This window comes from Xenopus tropicalis, chromosome 9 (genome assembly GCF_000004195.4).
Source record: "Xenopus tropicalis strain Nigerian chromosome 9, UCB_Xtro_10.0, whole genome shotgun sequence".
In the NCBI taxonomy this organism is placed as follows: domain Eukaryota; kingdom Metazoa; phylum Chordata; class Amphibia; order Anura; family Pipidae; genus Xenopus; species Xenopus tropicalis.
In genome coordinates this window covers 13209367-13227807 of record NC_030685.2, presented here as the reverse complement: position 1 = coordinate 13227807, position 18441 = coordinate 13209367, and the positions used below count along the sequence as shown (strand labels likewise).

The following is an 18441-nucleotide window of genomic DNA, read 5'->3' as shown; positions in this document are numbered from 1 at the left end:
CAAGCAACACCCAGTCTATCAATCCATGTTGGAGCCAAGGGCTGCTCGTGCTAAACTATCCTGACTGTCTAATGACAAGATTCAAAACTAACTAACTACTTGATGGCCCTGTTACCCCCATTTTCCACCACCTACCCTAAATACACCAATCCATAGATTATCCTGAAGATTGTATAAAATTGGCTGGTATTTTGTCATTTAGTGGGGGATTATCACTAAATAGATTGACAATCCAAGTTGGTTATGGTGGAAAGTAAATCCTTATACTCTTCCATCCCCCACCAGAAGGGAATAAACTCCATTTTAACTCCAGACATAATACCTCAGACTTTATTGGCACAATTGTTTTTATTTAGACATTTTGATAGGTGGGTTTTTACCTCCAGAGATGTGTAACTGTAATGGGTGCAACCTTTATGCCCAAATACGCCAACCTTTACATGGGTTTGTTGTAGCAGTCCTTGAACCTAAGGATATGAGAAGCTGTACCACCAGTTTATTTACTGGTATGCCCGTTACATTGTCCATCTGCTTTTTATTGGGAATGGTCCTGAAGAAGCTCGTTAACTGGAATATATTAGTAATAATGATCTTTCCACATTGTCACATGATGATTTTACAAATCTTCTTTTTGGATTTACTTCTGTTATGTTACTACATCAAAAAGAGACTCAGAGACCCTACTGTAGGAAAAGCCGTTCTACGAGCCTATGGTTGCCGGCCAAATCACACCTAAAAAGCATTTCATATGGACAGGTTATTCCGGAGGTCCCCAAACCATTATTACACGTGAGCCACATTCAAATGTAAAATAAGTTGGAGAGTAACACAAGCACCATGAAAGTTCCCAGGGTGCCAAACAAGGGCTGTGATTGGCTATTTGGTAGCCCCATGTGGACTGACAAGCTACAGGAGGCTCTGTTTGGCATTACACATGGTCTTTATACCTCCAAGCGAGAAAAAATAAGCACCTGCTTTGAGGCCACTGGGAGCAACATCCAAGGGGTTGGAGGGCAACATGTTGCTACTGAGCCACTGGTTGGGCATCACTGGGTTATTTGCTACAGAAGGAAGTGGTCATTATTGGAGCTTTTTGAGCTTCAAGATTTCAGATGGACTGGCTAAGCTTAAGGGGAACATCAGACAAAACAATTGCATTGATTAAACAACTACAACATTGATATATAAGTGCTGGTAGAAATTACGTACAACTAGAAATTATGTTCAACAACGTCTCTGAGGTGCTGGCAGTTTTAGTGGTGACTTAATGCAGCTTTTTCTCCATATGCGTACCAGTGATACTACCATGGGGGAGAAGATAGATACGGTGTGCTTCTTCCACAGCATGGGCTACAAAATAAAGTCTAGATGTTGTAATAGGTCACATGTCAGAAGTATGGTGGTTCCAAAGGGTCAGAGATGACACTGAAACTGGTTCCCTGCATATACAGCTAACAGCCAGCAGAGGGAGTGCACTGATAATGAGCAACAAAAGACAAGACGATGGAAGCCTATGCTGGAGACATGACAGGGATAGTATGAGACACTACCAAAAAGCTGATGAATTATGACGTCTAATCTCATAATTATGACTTTAAAAAGTCGAAATTATGTCCTTTTATCTCATAATTTTGAATTTTAACAACAGCTTTTGTAAAAAAATTAAATTTTCCTACTTTTTAAAGTCATAATTATGGGTTTAAAAGTCATCATTTCGACAAAAATAATAAATTATCAGATTTTTTTTTCTGGCCCCAGTGCTCTTTAACCCAACCCACATATAATAATAACGAATAGACTCACACCCAGCATATAGTTTGCTTTTTTAGGGCTTATTTACCATAATAAACACAACTTTGACCTATAGAACTTTAGCATTCTGCCTTGAAGCCCAGGAGTAGCCGTATAACCAGAACCTATACTCACTCGAGCGACATTTACTCTGTAAATAATGGCGACAATAACAATACAAATAAACCATTTACAAGTTGTTTTTTTTTTTAAACTGAATCCCCCAAATTGGGTGGGTTGGGAGAAGCTCATTCCAACGCTGCCCAAGGGGCTGAATTCCTGATTTCCCAGGTATTTATAACCCCGCCCAGGTCCACACAGGTTATTTATATGGGGCCCCCCATTATCACAAGTGCACAGTACGAAAATTTTGGCCACGCCCCTTGTGTGCGCAATAGAAACAGCTGATGTTACTCTATAATAAGCAATTCCTATAAAGAGTTCCATTGATTAATGTGCTAATAAGTCAGTTTATTGGGGATCAGTGGGGTTTGCCCTAAGTTTAACCCCTTCCCACCTACCTGCTCTGGGCTGTCCCTGCTTGATACGGAAGTTACGTACGTTTTTGCATTAGTTACGTAAACTGCGTAACCGTAGGGGCCCAATAACTAGTAGTCAGTAGTAGTTCATAACAATAGTAAAAATAATTAATGTGCTAATAAGTCGTTCAGTTTATTGGGGGGCAGTGGGGTTTGCCCTAAGTTTAACCCCTTCCTACCTACCTGCCCCTGGCTCTGCGCTGTCACTGCTTGATATGGACGTTACATACGTTTTTGCATAAGTTCCGTAAACTGCGTAACCCTAGGGGCCCAATGATATTGCTGTGGGGCCCAATAACTAGTCAGTAGTAGTTCATAACAATAGTAAAAATAATTAATGTGCTAATAAGTCAGTTTATTGGGGGTCCGTTGGGTTTGCCCTAAGTTTAACCCCTTCCCACCTACCTGCCCCTGCTCTGCGCTGTCACTGCTTGATACGGAAGTTACGTAAATTTTCACATTAGTTAAGTAAACTGCGTAAGTTTAGGGGCCCCAATGCTCTTGCCGTGGGGCCCAATAACTAGTCAGTAGAAGTTCATAACAATAGTAAAAATAGTTTATTGGGGGTCAGTGGGGTTCGCCCTAAGTTTCACCCCTTCCCAAACTGCATAAGTTTAGGGGCCCCAATGCTCTTGCCGTGGGGCCCAATAACTAGTAGTCATTAGTAGTTCATAAAAATAGTAAAAATAGTTCATGTGCTAAAAAGTCAGTATTTTAAATAAGGGGTCAGTGGAGTTTATGTGTAAGTTATGTAAGTTTCTTTGAAAGTAGGGTAAATTGCGTAAGCGTAGGGGCCCAATGATGTTGCAGTTGAACCCAATAACCGGTCATTCCCCTGCTGGAAAGTTCATGTAGGAGGATAAAATTCAGTAAATAGCTCCTCAAATCAAATAATTCATTGGTGGGGAGTGGAGTTTGCCCCTATCTGCCCCTATCTGCCCCTTCTCTGCATTGGCCTTTGCTGCTACGCAAGTTACCTAAGTTTCTAGCAAGTTACGTCAGTTTCTTAGGATTATAGGCGACTTTTATGAAAGTTACGTTAATTGCGTAAGTTTTAATGTAACCTTATGCATAATGTACATATCTTTTGAGACGGGTCCCCGTCCGAAGAAGATTTTCACTGGGCCCTGCACATCAGTACCCCCTCTCCCGCCTCTCACCTTTCCCACCTATAGACAATCCCCGCCTCCCAGCACTGCCGCTAATAAACCACTTGACACATATTTGGCCTTAGTAATCCCACAATGCCATTCACTTTAATGTTCAGCCCTTTTCATGACCCCCATACTAAACGCTATCCCCAGTGAATCCACTATCAAAGTACCAACCCAGTGCAATTCCGCCATCACCAATATCACGCCAGGGGGTTGCCGCCATTTCCCTGGCCCCTTTACCGCAAGTCTATTGAAGTTCTCTCCCCTTCATCTTCCACCAAGCCCTTCAAATCAATGGGCAGTTACTATGTAGCGGCAGAACTACAAGCCTGGATTCAAAATTTGCCCCAGTTGCGCCATCGCGGTACCTGCGTTAGTGTTACCATGGTGATCAGAATGGCTTTGGTTTTGAATAGAATGTAATGGAGAGTAACAAACATTAAAAATAGTGTTCTGTTTCTCTTCGCAATAAAAGAAAAAGAAATGTCGTAAAATTATAGCGAAACGCATTTGTTGCGCAATTCTTTTGGCACCCGTGTCTTTTTTGTCGCCCGCGTCTTTTTATTTTGTCGCCCACGTTTTTTTTGATGCAACTGTGCCCAATTTGACTTGGCACAATTTTTTTTTCACCCGCGGTGAATTTTCACGGAAGTCTGCGTGAAACAATTCTTTCGTTGTGCGCCAAATTGGGAGTGGTCGCGTCAACATTGGGCGCAGTCGCATCACAAAAGGGCGTGGTCGCGTCAAAAAAACATGGGCGACAAAAAGAAAAAGGACGCGGGCGACCAAAAACGATGGGGGCCACAAAAAAAATGCAGGCAACAAAAAAATGCGTTTCACAAATGTTTCGCGAATTTTCTTGCCATTTCACGAATTTTATGGCGAAGCGAAACAGGAGAGATTCGCTCATCACTATTTGAGATAATTGGTTTTTGGTCTCTGATAGTGATGAGCGAATTGGTTCCGTTTCGCTTCGCTGAAATATTCGCATATCTTTCAAGAGATCCGCGAAATGTGAAAAATTTGCGAAACAGCGAAAATGTTGTGCGCCAAAAAAATTGTCGCCCGTGGCTATTCTTTTGTCGCACATGGCTATTCTTTTGTCGCCGCGGCTATTATTTTGTGGCACGGCTATTATTTTGTCGCCCGTGGCTATACTTTTGTTGCACGGCTATTCTTTTGTCGCCCGCGGCTATTATTTTGTCGCACGGCTATTATTTTGTCGCACGGCTATTCTTTTGTCGCCTGCGGCTGTTATTTTGTCGCACGGCTATTATTTTGTCGCCCGCGGCACGGCTACTCTTTCATTTATTCAATTTTTGGAAGTGCAGCAAATTTTTAGGCAGCAAATTTTTTCATCCATTTCACTAAACAATCCACCAATGGCGGAACGCGGAAATTCGCCGCAAATCCATGCCTGGCGAAACATTTCGCCCATCACTAGTCTCTGATTATTCCTTCAGTAAATGTTAATGCCCCTCAGACTCGCTGCCCAAAACGGGAAACTTAACAGGGACGGGGGACTCTGGACATGACGGGCCCTGGGGCCTAGATAAATATTTGCCCCTGTGCAAACTTCTCTAGCACTTTAAACCAACAGCCAGAAGCTGAATTGCTTTGTAGGAAAATGAATTTTAATGCTGTCCAGTACTTCGGGTTTTTGTTGGTTTTGGTTTGGGGTTGGGGGAGGGAAGAGAGAAAGCCAGGTATAAAGAGACATGGAGAGAGACAGCCCTGTATCCCAGGGACCCTGAGAAGAACAAGATGAAAGCCATTATCCTGTGCGCTCTGCTAGCCGCCGTCATGATTCAGGGTAAGTGAGATACAGAAACATAAGGAACTATTTGCTTTCTTGAATAGTCTTGGAAACCCGACTTAAAGGTCGTTTTGGGCAAGATGGGGTAAACTTTTGGACTGTATAGCAATCTACTCCAGAGACAGGGACAAGACAAAGTTGTTTACACCGATCTCTAAGGCAGAGGGTCCTAATACTGTGTGGCTGCCCCCTCCCCCAGTGAGTTGGTCATATAATTGCCCCTACAGAGTACACCCTAAGACTGATATAGTACATTATTGACTATAAACTGCCTGTCACAAGCAGTAAAAGTTGGTTTCCATTATTGACCATGCTAGAAGGCTGAAGGGTGCCGGCAAAGAATCCAACCCATCAGCCTAAAGCTCCTGGACTCCAGTGCCTTTATGGAAATCTTGACCTCCTAGTGCTTGGGTCCCTTACCTTTTTCACCCGTAAACCACAGTCAAAGGTAAAAAGAGTTGGGGAGCAACACAAGCATTAAAAAAGGGCTGTTATTGGCTATTTGGTAGCCCCTATATGAACTGGCAGTATACACGAGGTTCTGTTTGTCTGTACACCTGGTTCTTATACAAACAAAACTTGCCCCCAAGTCAGGAATTCAAAAATAAACCTACTTTGAGGCCACTTGGAGCAACATCCAAGGGGTTGGGGAGCAACATGTTACTCCTGAGCCACTGGTTGGGGATCCCTGCCCTAGACGAATACAGAGAGCTAAGAGAAAACTACAGACAGGGAATGGGGTGAGATAAGGAGGGGGCTACTAACCACTTACTTTCATTTTCCTTTCAGGGGCTAAATGCCTAGCAATTGCAAAAATATCTGATGATGGATCCGGAATGGTTGGTAAGTAGAATTATTCATTCAGATTCTCCTACGGCAGACATGACATAGTACTTAGAAATATTTCCAAATCAATGTTATAGCACACAAAAGTGCATAGTAATGTCACCCCTGCCTCGTTCCCTGTACCATGGCCGTCAGGACTTGGGGACCACATGGCTGGAGATATCCCTGACCAGTTCTAGCAATTATATCCGGGTAAATGGGGCTTCAGTAGCCATCTCTCAGGGCTGTTGCGTTGGTGGCCTGAGGGAACAATATCCTAATATGTTACATGAGAGCAATTTGCAAAAGAGCTCAGCAGATCACTCTCAACAAGTAGCATTTTATTTTATTCTTGACTTTATTGTCTGTATTAAATAGAAACCAGAATAATAAGCTGTCACATTTATAATCCTATAACCTCTTCCTAAATGAAATGCAACCACTGTATAGGCCAGGGATATAGTTCTCTATAGTTCAATCATATACTAAGTGGTGTTTAATTCCCTCAGAGCCATGGACACCCAATGGAAACATTGAAGAACTGACTTCTGGGGATTCAGATAAAAGCAACACTGGTGAGTAAAAGATCCTGGTTTTCCAAGCCCAGCTCTCTTCTTCCGCAACCTGTGGGTCACCCACTCTTGATCTACCTAGCACTTCCACGCTACTCACCCCTCTACATCATCTCCTAGCTTGACCCCTAATCCTCAGTGGTACAGGAGACCAAGACTCCAGGATTTAGCTAGACAAAAGTAACTCAAGCATATGGCCATCTCTAATCTAAATCCAAATTTGAGTCTACTTTGTTCCCCTCAATCCATTGGGACCAATCTCCACCCCAAGAAGCCAAGAAATTTCCCGCTCTAAAAGCCAATGAGCAGAAAGTCAAACAAACTATGAATAAGCACCAAACTTATTCTGGGCTGAATAATTAAGACTCAGGAAGACTTGTATGTCCTGAAACATTTGTATCACCTTGGTTCCTATCAATCCATTGGGACCGATCTCCACCCCAATCCCATTCCCCTGAATGAAGCCAAGGAATTCCCCATTCTAACAGCCAATGAGCAAAAAGTCTAAACAAACTATGAATAAGCACCAACATTCTTCTGGGTTGAATAATTAAGACTCAGGAAGACTTGTATGTCCTGAAACATTTGCATCACCTTGGTTGCCTTCAATCCGTTGGGACCAATCTCCACCCCAATCCCAATTCTAACAGCCAATGAGCAGAAACCTAAAGAAACTATGAATAACAACCAACATGATTCTGGGTTGAATAATTAAGACTCAGGAAGACCTATCCCCACAGAAGGGAAACAATAACTCTATATTCCTATATACACATGATTATCCTGTCCAATACTCTCTTTCCCCACACACTTTTGTTCAACACATTTTATCTTTCTTATATTTATTTTCAATGCTGTACTATGTTCTCCAAAAAACCCCAATGGGAAAAATAATCCAAAAGTTGTGGGTCTTAACTTTTTACTCTACCCTGCAGCCTACAGCGTGTCCAACATGATCCCCTCTCTGTAACCTCACTCCTCCCCAGATGTCAACAAATAGTCAGATTTACATTGTGACAGTGTGAGAAGAGCACAAATATAGGGCGGGAAGCAGAAATGGAGGTCATAATACTAATCTCTGGCTCTTTATCCTTTTCCATTTAGTCATTGACAAAGAATCCCTCCTTCGGGACGGTGAGTAAATATTCTTGAATTTCAAAACCTTCTGGTCTCACCTGCATCTTATCATTCTGTAGTCATCTGTCCCCCTTAGCTAAACCCCATAGTTCTATAATCAGTCAGATATGAGGGATCATTTACTGTTCTTCAACTCAGCACTAGGGTCTGAGATCAGTGAAATTGTCGCAAAAACATAGCAGAAAAATTCGAGAAGCATCAAAAAGTCAAGGGGAATTTTTCTTACCCCAAATGCACAGAAGTGAAGGGGTGTTTTTCTTTGCGTTCTTTACTGTTTTTCTCGTGTTTTTTGAAGCAAAAATTTTCAAGGTGCCTTGTGCTAGAGCAGTGATCCCCAACCAGTGGCTCGGGAGTAACATGTTGCTCTCCAACCCCTTGGATGTTGCTCCCCGTGGCCTCAAAGTAGGTGCTCATTTTTGAATTCCTGGCTTGGAGGCAAGTTTTAGTTGCATAAAAACCCAATGTAAAGCCAAACAGAACCTTCTATAGGCTGCCAGTCCACATAGGGGCTACCAAATAGCCAATTATAGCTTTTATTTGCACCCCCAGGAAGTTTTTCCATGCTTGTGTTGCTCCCCAACACTTTTTTCCATTTGAATCTGACTCACATGTATAAAAGGTTGGGGATCCCTGAGCTAGGGCATGGAGGGATATGGAAAAGCTGACCCTCCCCTGAACAACCTAACACTAAATAGGATGCAGGTGTTATATTTTTATCTAATGTTCTCTCCTTCCTATACTAATAACACTAATTATTTATTATTTTCTCCTCAGCATTGCTCTTAGGTTTACTTCAGGGACAAGGTGAGTAAAAGATCCTGAATTCCAAAACCTCCAGATTTCACCGTCTCACCTGCATTATCTTCTCATTCTGTGGGTTATTCCATTCCCTCTCTCTGTTCCAACCTTCACTCCCCCACTGCCGCCCCCAGCTGGTCACATTGGGATACTGTCGGCTAGTGGCTTGGTGACCAGAAGTCAAATGGAACTAAAATGGACAGAGCAAGTTTTAAAATGCCTTTATCCAACCATTTCCATTAACATGTCACCCTTGAGGTTTCTGGAACTGAACTTCCATGATGCTTTTAGAGCAGTTTAATAGTTTGTTTCATGACTAAACTGAAGATCACTCTCAACAAGTAGCATTTTTATTTTTTTTCTTGACCTAATGTCTGTATGAAATAGAAACCAGAATAGTAAGCTGTCACATTTATAATCCTATAACCTCTTCCTAAGTGCCCAACACCAATGCAACCACTGTATAGGCCAGGGAGATAGTTCTGTAGAGTTGAATCACATACTAAGTGGTGTTTATTTCCTTTAGCGCCCAGGGCACCCAGTGATAGCCCTGTAGAACTGACTTCTGGGGATTCAGATGGAAGCAACACTGGTGAGTAAAAGATCCTGGTTTCCCAAGCCCAGTCTTGCTCTTTCCCTCCCCAACCTGCGGCTCTTGGGCAGGAAGAAGAAGTGGACATCATAATACTTATCTCTGGCTCTTTATGCTTTTCCATTTAGTAAATGACAAAGAAGCCATTTTGCGGACTGGTGACCCCCACCTGATCCCCCTTAACCAAGTCAATGGGCTTTTTTGTTTCTCACACCAAATGCATTGAAGTCAATTGAAGTTTTTTCCTTACTTCAAATGCATAGAAGTGAAGGGCGTTTATCTTCATTCCATAGCAAATTTTTACTGCGGGTTTGTGAAAAAATGTGGAATTTTATTGTGGGCTATAAAATTGGTACCTTGAAAACCTGAGCCTCCCCTGAAGTTAAATATAAAATCATAATTATTCTACTAAGGGTCCCAAAAGGCCGTTGTTTTCATAGGTTTAGAAAGCTTTAGGCATTGAGGCCAATGGTATGATGGTGGAGGCTGGGGGGAAAGAATGGAGAGGAGTAACCAGTAGGCGAGAGACCTTGATAAAGCATTGGGGAAATATATATTGTTATTAAACTCAAAATTGTTATGTTACAGAGCTTTAGATATGTGTTATTTTTGTACAATATACATTTATTTTACAAATCTTCCATGCACCCTATGTAAGGCACTGCCCTTCCTATACTAATATCACTAATTATTTATCGTTTTCTCCACCCACAGCGTTGCTCTTATCATTACTTCAAGCCCATGGTGAGTCCTGAATTCCAAAACCTCCAGATTTTCACCTGCATTATCTTCTCATTCTGTGGGTCATTCCATTCCCTCTCTCTGTTCCAACCTTCACTCCCCCACTGCCGCCCCCAGCTGGTCACATTGGGATACTGTCGGCTAGTGGCTTGGTGACCAGAGGTCAAATGAAATTGAAATGGACAGAGAAAGTCTGAAAATGCCTTTATCCAACCATTTCCATTAACATGTCACCCTTGAGGTTTCTGGAACTGAACTTCCATGATGCTTTTAGAGCAGTATAATAGTTTGTCTCATGACTAAACTGAAGATCACTCTCAACAAGTAGCATTTTTACTTTTTTCTTGACTTTAATGTCTGTATTAAATAGAAACCAGAATAGTAAACTGTCACATTTATAATCCTATAACCTCTTCCTAAGTGCCCAACACCAATGCAACCACTGTATAGGCCAGGGAGATAGTTCTGTAGAGTTGAATCACATACGAAGTGGTGTTTATTTCCTTTAGCGCCAGCGGCACCCAGTGATAGCCCTGTAGAACTGACTTCTGGGGATTCAGATGGAAGCAACACTGGTGAGTAAAAGATCCTGGTTTCCCAAGCCCAGTCTTGCTCTTTCCCTCCCCAACCTGCGGCTCTTGGGCAGGAAGAAGAAGTGGAGATCATAATACTTATCTCTGTCTCTTTATGCTTTTCCATTTAGTAGCTGACAAAGAAGCCATTTTGCGGACTGGTGAGTAAACATTCTTGAATTTCAAAACCTTCAGGTTTCACCTTCATCTTCCCATTCTGTGGGTCACCTGATCCCACCTGATCCCCCTTAACCAAGTCAATGGGCTTTTTTGTTCCTCACACCAAATGCATTGAAGTTTTTTCCTTACTTCAAATGCATAGAAGTGAAGGGCGGTTTCCTTGTGTTCTTTACTGCACTGTTTCTTGCGTATTTTACAGTTAAACAATTTCACAGCAAATTTTTACCGCAGGGTTGTGAAAGAATTCGCCGATGGTGCTCATCAGTACTAGGCTATAAAATTGGTGCCTTGTGCTAGAACATGGAGGGATATTGAAAACCTGAGCCTCCCCTGAAGTTGTTCTTCGAAGAAATAAAATATTAATCATAATTATTCTACTAAGGGTCCCAAAAGGCCGTTGTTTTCATAGTTTTAGAAAGCTTTAGTCAGTGAGGCCAATGGTATGATGGTGGAGGCTGGGGGGAAAGAATGGAGAGAAGTAACCAGTAGGCGAGAGACCTTGATAAAGCATTGGGGAAATATATATTGGTATTAAACTCAAAATTGTGATATTACAGAGCTTTAGATATGTGTTATTTTTGTACAATATACATTTATTTCACAAATCTTCCATGCACCCTATGTAAGGCACTGCCCTTTCTATACCAATATCACTAATTATTTATCATTTTCTCCACAGCGTTGCTCTTATCATTACTTCAAGCCCATGGTGAGTCCTGAATTCCAAAACCTCCAGATTTTCACCTGCATTATCTTCTCATTCTGTGGGTCATTCCATTCCCTCTCTCTGTTCCAACCTTCACTCCCCCACTGCCACCCCCAGCTGGTCACATTGGGATACTGTCGGCTAGTGGCTTGGTGACCAGAAGTCAAATAGAATTGAAATGGACAGACAAAGTCTGAAAATGCCTTTATCCAACCATTTCCATTAACATGTCACCCTTGAGGTTTCAGGAACTGAATTACCATGACCCATTTAGAGCTTACTTGACTCAACTGATCAGGGAACAGATAGACTCCAGGTTTACAGCCATGTCGTCTCCATATGACCATACCAGCAAACATTTAAATGTAGACAGATGCTTAGGAAAAAAAGATGGTGGAAAGACCCAAAAAAACCATGATGCCCCTCTTCAACAGAAGAGATTATAATGATAAGGATGAATGAGAAAAAGATTATGTACTGTATCAAAAAGAGAAATATCCTACATTTTCATATAATCTTAGATGAGATTTTTTTGTTTCTAGTGCAAATACTTCTGCCAAAATGGTGCTCAGGGGGACTAATCCTGGGAGAGCCAATAAGAGTGCCAACATGGTAGTGGCAAATTCTCAGCTACAAACAATGTGACTGAGCACATAGGTCCTAGGTCCCTATATTATATACCACACCATCTAGAGCAGTGGCTCTCAACCTCTCTAATGCCGCGACCCTTTAACACAGTTCCTCATGTTGTGGTGACCCCCAACCATAAAATTATTCCTAAGAACAATCGGAAATATGTGTTTTCTGATGGTCTTAGGGACCCCTGTGTATGGGGGCAATTGGGGGCACTGTGTATGAGGGGCACTGTGTATGGGGGGTACTGTGTATGGGGGCAATTGGTGGCACTGTGTATGGGGGCAATTGGGGGCACTGTGTATGAGGGGCACTGTGTATGGGGGTACTGTGTATGGGGGTACTGTGTATGGGGGAAATTGGGGGCACTGTGTATGGGGTACTGTGTATGGGGGGCATTGTGTATGGGGGGCACTGTCTATTGGGCCATTGGGGGCACTGTGTATGGGGGGGCAAAACTGGTACATAGTTATAACTCACATATAACTGACTACCTTCTCTCTATATTTGTATTTTATATGTAGGAGTTACTATATTGTTTTCCTTAGGTAGTACAGTATGGGGGTATAGCACATTTTGCGTCTGATCCCACCATTTCAACTATATAAAAGGAGGTTTTTTTTTTAAAAATGGGGCGTGGAAATTAGGGCATGACCATAAAAGTGGGCGTGGGCAAAAAAATTGCCGCACTGTTATGATTCTGTAGCTTCCTCAGAAAAAATCATCTTTGGAAGTGAAATGATCAGTTCTTTCTATTCCCAACAGGTGAAGACTTGAAGAAACTCAATGATGGACAGAACTAAAATGTATCTACAGAACATTGGATGGATCCTGGGCAAAAATAACTTTTTTTGCTAGAAAGCACGTCCTTAACTTATTTGACCATTGGATTCTATCTGAAATGTACAATGTAATAAATGTTAATTATCCCATTGATTTTGTGTGGTGTTCTTTATATTTAATAGACAAATCTAGCTGGATCATTAGTTATGTAACCGCGTGCCCGACTTCTAGTTCTACAACGTTTATAAAGAAATTCTTTTTTATTTTATGGTAGATTTGTATTGCATTCAAAGAACAGCATCCCACTAAATGGGTTCTCTCCCATTGGATGGTCCCCTCAAAGCTGCCTCCCCCACCTCATATCTAACCTGACAGCTCCTAGTAACATAACAGGGTTGGCCAAGTCCAATGTGCGGTCTCCCGACATTGGTCACCAACATGCAACTAGAAGGTTCCATCAGCTTACAGTGTCTATGGTCCTTCTGCGTAACAGATCTTGCCAGATTAATTTGCCTTTTATGAGGAGGTGAGCAGAAACCTTGATGCTGGAATGGCAGTGAATGTGATCTACTTAGACTCAGATCTCACCTCAACAACAAGAACAGAAAATGTAATTGCTCTGTGCTAAGGAATGGGATGGGCAGAGCCAGTTTGATGAAAAATATCTTTGGGCCCAGTATCTTCTAGTGACAGTACCGGTTCTGTTAATGGAGTCCATTTACTGGCTATGGTTTTTTTGAGTCACAGGTTCACTAAAAAATGAGGTGCTGCCTGTTTACTGGGCATTAGATCCACTGAGATCCACTGAGATTGGAAGAAAGGAGGTTCCACCATAACTACCAAAAATGGTTGGTTACAGTGAGAGATGGGAAGCTGTGGGAATTCTCCCCATGTACTGGTAGATACATTAGATAGGTACAAGAAGGGGTTGGGTGGCTTTTTAGCAAGTGAGAAAATACAAGGTTACTGAAATCAAGTCTTAGTACAAAGTTGATCCAGAGACTAATCCGATCACCATCTTGGAGTCAGGAAGAAGTATTTGCCCCTCTGAGGCAACTTGGAGTGGCAGAAAAGAAGATTGGGGGCATTTTAGGAGGCACAGATCTTCCCTGCTACACGGCTGTAGTTACATAGTTACATAGGGTTGAAAAAAGACCAGAGTCCATCAAGTTAAACCCAGCACCCACAACCCACACCTACCAATCTATACACTCACATACATAAACTATATATACAACCACTAGTACTAACTGTAGATATTAGTATCACAATAGCCTTGGGTACTCTGCTTGTTCAAAAACTCATCCAGGCCCCTCTTATAGGCATTAACAGAATCTGCCATTACCCCATCCCCCGACAGGGCATTCCCCAACCTCACTGCCCTCACCGTGAGGAACCCCCTACCTAACATCCCCCGGCAGGGTATTCCCCAACCCCCTCACTGCCCTCACCGTGAGGAACCCCCTACCCAACATCCCCTGGCAGGGCATTCCCCAACCCCCTCACTGCCCTCACCGTGAGGAACCCCCTACCTAACATCCCCCGGCAGGGCATTCCCCAACCCCCTCACTGCCCTCACCGTGAGGAACCCCCTACCTAACATCCCCCGGCAGGGCATTCCCCAACCTCACTGCCCTCACCGTGAGGAACCCCCTACCCAACATCCCCCGGCAGGGCATTCCCCAACCTCACTGCCCTCACTGTGAGGACCCCCCTACCCAACATCCCCCGGCAGGGCATTCCCCAACCTCACTGCCCTCACCGTGAGGAACCCCCTACCCAACATCCCCCGGCAGGGCATTCCCCAACCTCACTGCCCTCACCGTGAGGAACCCCCTACCCAACATCCCCCGGCAGGGCATTCCCCAACCTCACTGCCCTCACCGTGAGGAACCCCCTACCCAACATCCCCCGGCAGGGCATTCCCCAACCTCACTGCCCTCACCGTGAGGAACCCCCTACCCAACATCCCCCGGCAGGGCATTCCCCAACCTCACTGCCCTCACCGTGAGGAACCCCCTACCCAAAATCCCCCGGCAGGGCATTCCCCAACCTCACTGCCCTCACCGTGAGGAACCCCCTACCCAACATCCCCCGGCAGGGCATTCCCCAACCCCCTCACTGCCCTCACCGTGAGGAACCCCCTACCCAACATCCCCCGGCAGGACATTCCCCAACCTCACTGCCCTCACCGTGAGGAACCTCCTACCCAACATCCCCCGGCAGGGTATTCCCCAACCCCCTCACTGCCCTCACCGTGAGGAACCCCCTACCCAACATCCCCCGACAGGGCATTCCCCAACCTCATTGCCCTCACCGTGAGGAACCCCCTACCCAACATCCCCCGGCAGGGCATTCCCCAACCTCACTGCCCTCACCGTGAGGAACCCCCTACGCTGCTTCAAATGGAAGCTCCGTTCCTCTAATCTAAAGGGGGGGCCTCTGGTGCGTTGATTGTTTTTATGGGAAAAAAGAACATCCCCCAACTGCCTATAATCCCCTCTAATGTACTTGTACAGAGTAATCATGTCCCCTCGCAAGCGCCTCTTTTCCAGAGAAAACAACCCCAACCTCGACAGTCTCACCTCATAGTTTAACCCTTCCATCGCCTTTAACAGTTGCCTTGGGCTGGTACAGAATTTACTATTCTCCAGGGCAGAAGTGCAAGAGCATTAAGGGTCTCTTCACATTACACATTACAAGTCATTATAGTGTATAAATCATCCCTGTACGTTTAGCTTCTGTTACAGATAATCCTTTTCTCAGCAGCCGCCCAGAGCACACTGAGCATGTGCAGTGCCACTGACACACAAAACCTGGCCTAACAAGATCCAACATGGGGATCTTCTTCTCTGGGCAACTCTATAGGCCTTGATTTTACTGTTATCTTTCTGCTGATTGGTTGCCATGAGTTACTAGACTACTAGCAGACTTTTCACTTGGTTTAAAGGAATACCGTCATGGGAAAACATGTTTTTCTCAAAACCCATCAGTTAATAGAGCTTCTCCAGCAGAATCCTGCATTGAAATCTGTTTTTCAAAAACACAGACAGATTTTTTCAATATTTTTTTTAAATTGATAAATATTTCTCCTTGTACAAACTTCACTAGGGCTTTAGGGTGACAGCCAGAAGCGAAACTGTTGTGTAACTGTTGAATATGAAGATGTATTTGACTGACCTGTCCATCTGGTCCTTGTTGACTTTGGGTTGGGGGTTGGATGGATGAAAGGGGAGTGGGGAAGGGGAGAGCCGGGTATAAAGGGAGAGGGAGAGAGACAGACCTGTATCCCAGGGACCCTGAGAAGAACAAGATGAAAGCCATTATCCTGTGTGCTCTGCTAGCCGCCGTCCTGATTCAGGCAGGTAAGTAGAACAATACTGTATTACTGCACATAAAATGGCACCTTGGAATTTTCTAGGACGTTCTGGTAGAAAATAGAAGGCCTTGAAGCCCTGCACTTACTGGGGTTCATTCATCAACACTGGGCCAATTTCTCCTGGGCAGTGACCTAATCCTTGATTTTATTTTTCTGCCTTCAGCTGGCTAAAATAAAACTAATCCCTAATTGGTTTCCAAGGGTTACTGCCCAGGGGCAAATTTGCCCAATGTTGATAAATGAACCTGACTGATTATTTATATTATGTTCAGGGCTTTCCAGTGCCGTAGAGTGATGATTGGGTGGTTTTCCATTTAGAGACCCTGGAGGGTTTATAAACCATGTGCTAAAAGTTGTAAGGGCCAACCAAGAGGACTTGGGCAGGTATTGAGGTAAGGACCTGGGTACTTTCAAGGGAAGGGCCCTGAAAACTTAGTAGTGCGGGGCCCCAAACTTCTGATGGCAGCCCTAGGGGGCAACCCCACCCCCATAAGTGACTTAGGGGCATATTTATTATGCTGTGTAAAAAACGGCGAGAAAATTCGCCACACATCGGCAGGCTTCGCTGTGTAAAAACGGCGTAAAATCGGCGTAATTTTTTTACGCGGTTTTTCTTCCACTGGAACTTATGGAAAATAACGGCGTAATATCCGGCGTAATACTGGGCGTTCAGACGGCGATCTTTTCCATTTATTTTACGCAGCTTTTTACTCCGTTTTTTCGGCAAATTAGTTTTACGACGAGAAAATTCGCCACACATCGGCAGGCTTTGCCGTGTAAAAATGGCGTAAAAACGGCGTAAAAACGGCGTAATTGTTTTACGTGTTTTTTCTTCCACTGGAACTTATGGAAAATAACGGCGTAATATCGGGCGTTCAGACGGCGATCTTTTCCATTTATTTTACACAGCTTTTTACTCCGTTTTTTCGGCAAATTAGTTTTACACAGCATAATAAATACGCCACTAAGGGGCATATTTATTATGCTGTGTAAAAAAACGGCAAAAAAATTTGCCAGGCTTCGCCATGTAAAAATGGCGGTAATTGTTTTACTCGTTTTTTCTTCCACCGGAACTTATGGGAAATAATGGCGTAATATCCGGCGTTCAGATGGCGATCTTTTCCATTTATTTTACACAGCTTTTTACTCCGTTTTTTCGGCGAATTAGTTTTACACAGCATAATAAATACGCCCCTTAGTCTTTATTTCTGCTTGAATTGGGAAGTGCGTTGTACCCGTGTTTATCACTTTTGAACAGCAAAAAAAGGTAATTAAAATGTAATCTGACTTCCAATGGGAGCGGTTGGTGGGGCTTGAGGAGCTGTAGGTGCGCAATGGGCCCCCCTGAAGATTTTTTTACAGGGAGGGAGGGGCATCATGATAAAGCTACAGTGCCGGGAGCTATGGATTTCATTGTAGAGAAAGATACATTTAGTATCAGATCCTTAAGTCTCTCTCTTTCCATATCTGACTTGCAGAGACTAGGGACTGCATTTCGATTGTACCCGGTTTATGTGTACAAAAAACAGAAGCTTTGGAATTACCTAAGGCAAATGATACATATTTAGAATCCTTGAGGCCAAACATTTATTGCGCCCCCTACTGCTATATGTTCCCTTCACGCCATCCTTATTGTATTCCTCTCTGTTTCACTCCATTATTCGACTCCCATCTGTGTCCTGGGTCCCACTATACCCTATCCCAATACTCTTTACATCCCTCTATATATTTCCTTTTTTCATACTCATAGCTCCTCCCTGATCACCTCCCGAGGGCCAACTGTCAGCTTAACATGTGATCTGAATTTGGATGATCTTGATCAGTGATCCCCAACCAGTGGTGCAGGGCCAACATGTTGCTCCCCAACCCAACTTGAGGGCAAGTTTTGGTTGAATAAAAACAAGATTTCCTACCAAATAAAGCCCCCTGTAAGCTGATAGGGTGCATAGAGGCCCCTAATCACAGCCCTTATTTGGCACCTCCATGAACTTTTATGGTGCTTGTGTTTCTCTCCAAGTTTTACATTTGACTGTGGCTCAAATGAGAAAGAAAGGCTGGGGACCCCACTAATGAATAAGATGTAAAAAGGCTTTAAACGTTTTTTATCGGTTAGTTTAAAGAGGGTGCCTTATGTATCCCAAGAAAGCCAGCCATGTTCCCCTATATGTGATCCCACACCAACCGGCTCCTTCATATGTGTCCCTCTCCCCACCAATCCAAACA

At 43.6% G+C, this 18441-nt stretch overlaps 1 protein-coding gene across 6 annotated transcripts; it reads left to right on the top strand.

Annotated features, from left to right (window-relative positions):
* The first annotated feature begins 5189 nt into the window (after positions 1-5189).
* On the top strand, positions 5190-12992 carry LOC101734936. Of its 6 annotated transcripts, none has more exons than XM_031893451.1 (12): positions 5190-5297; positions 6090-6143; positions 6635-6700; positions 7802-7831; positions 8609-8638; positions 9159-9224; positions 9356-9382; positions 9939-9968; positions 10475-10540; positions 10669-10698; positions 11397-11426; positions 12822-12992. In XM_031893451.1, exons 1-12 carry the CDS (start codon positions 5249-5251, stop codon positions 12857-12859), a joined length of 516 nt encoding a protein of 171 aa, XP_031749311.1. In that variant the 5' UTR covers positions 5190-5248; the 3' UTR covers positions 12860-12992. The 6 variants fall into 6 exon arrangements, with proteins under 6 accessions (XP_031749311.1, XP_012826843.2, XP_012826842.2 ...); XM_012971389.3 differs by having other exon boundaries at positions 9353-9382; positions 10672-10698; XM_012971388.3 differs by having other exon boundaries at positions 9353-9382.
* The last annotated feature ends 5449 nt before the right edge of the window (positions 12993-18441 follow it).

Bases quoted from the DNA above. Each gene is read 5' to 3' on its own strand.
- LOC101734936 (XM_012971388.3), top strand. From the start codon at position 5,249: ATGAAAGCCATTATCCTGTGCGCTCTGCTAGCCGCCGTCATGATTCAG. The intron at 5,298-6,089 runs GTAAGTGAGATA...TTTTCCTTTCAG, and splicing joins AGCCGCCGTCATGATTCAGG to GGGCTAAATGCCTAGCAATT. The intron at 10,699-11,396 runs GTGAGTAAACAT...TTTTCTCCACAG, and splicing joins AGAAGCCATTTTGCGGACTG to CGTTGCTCTTATCATTACTT.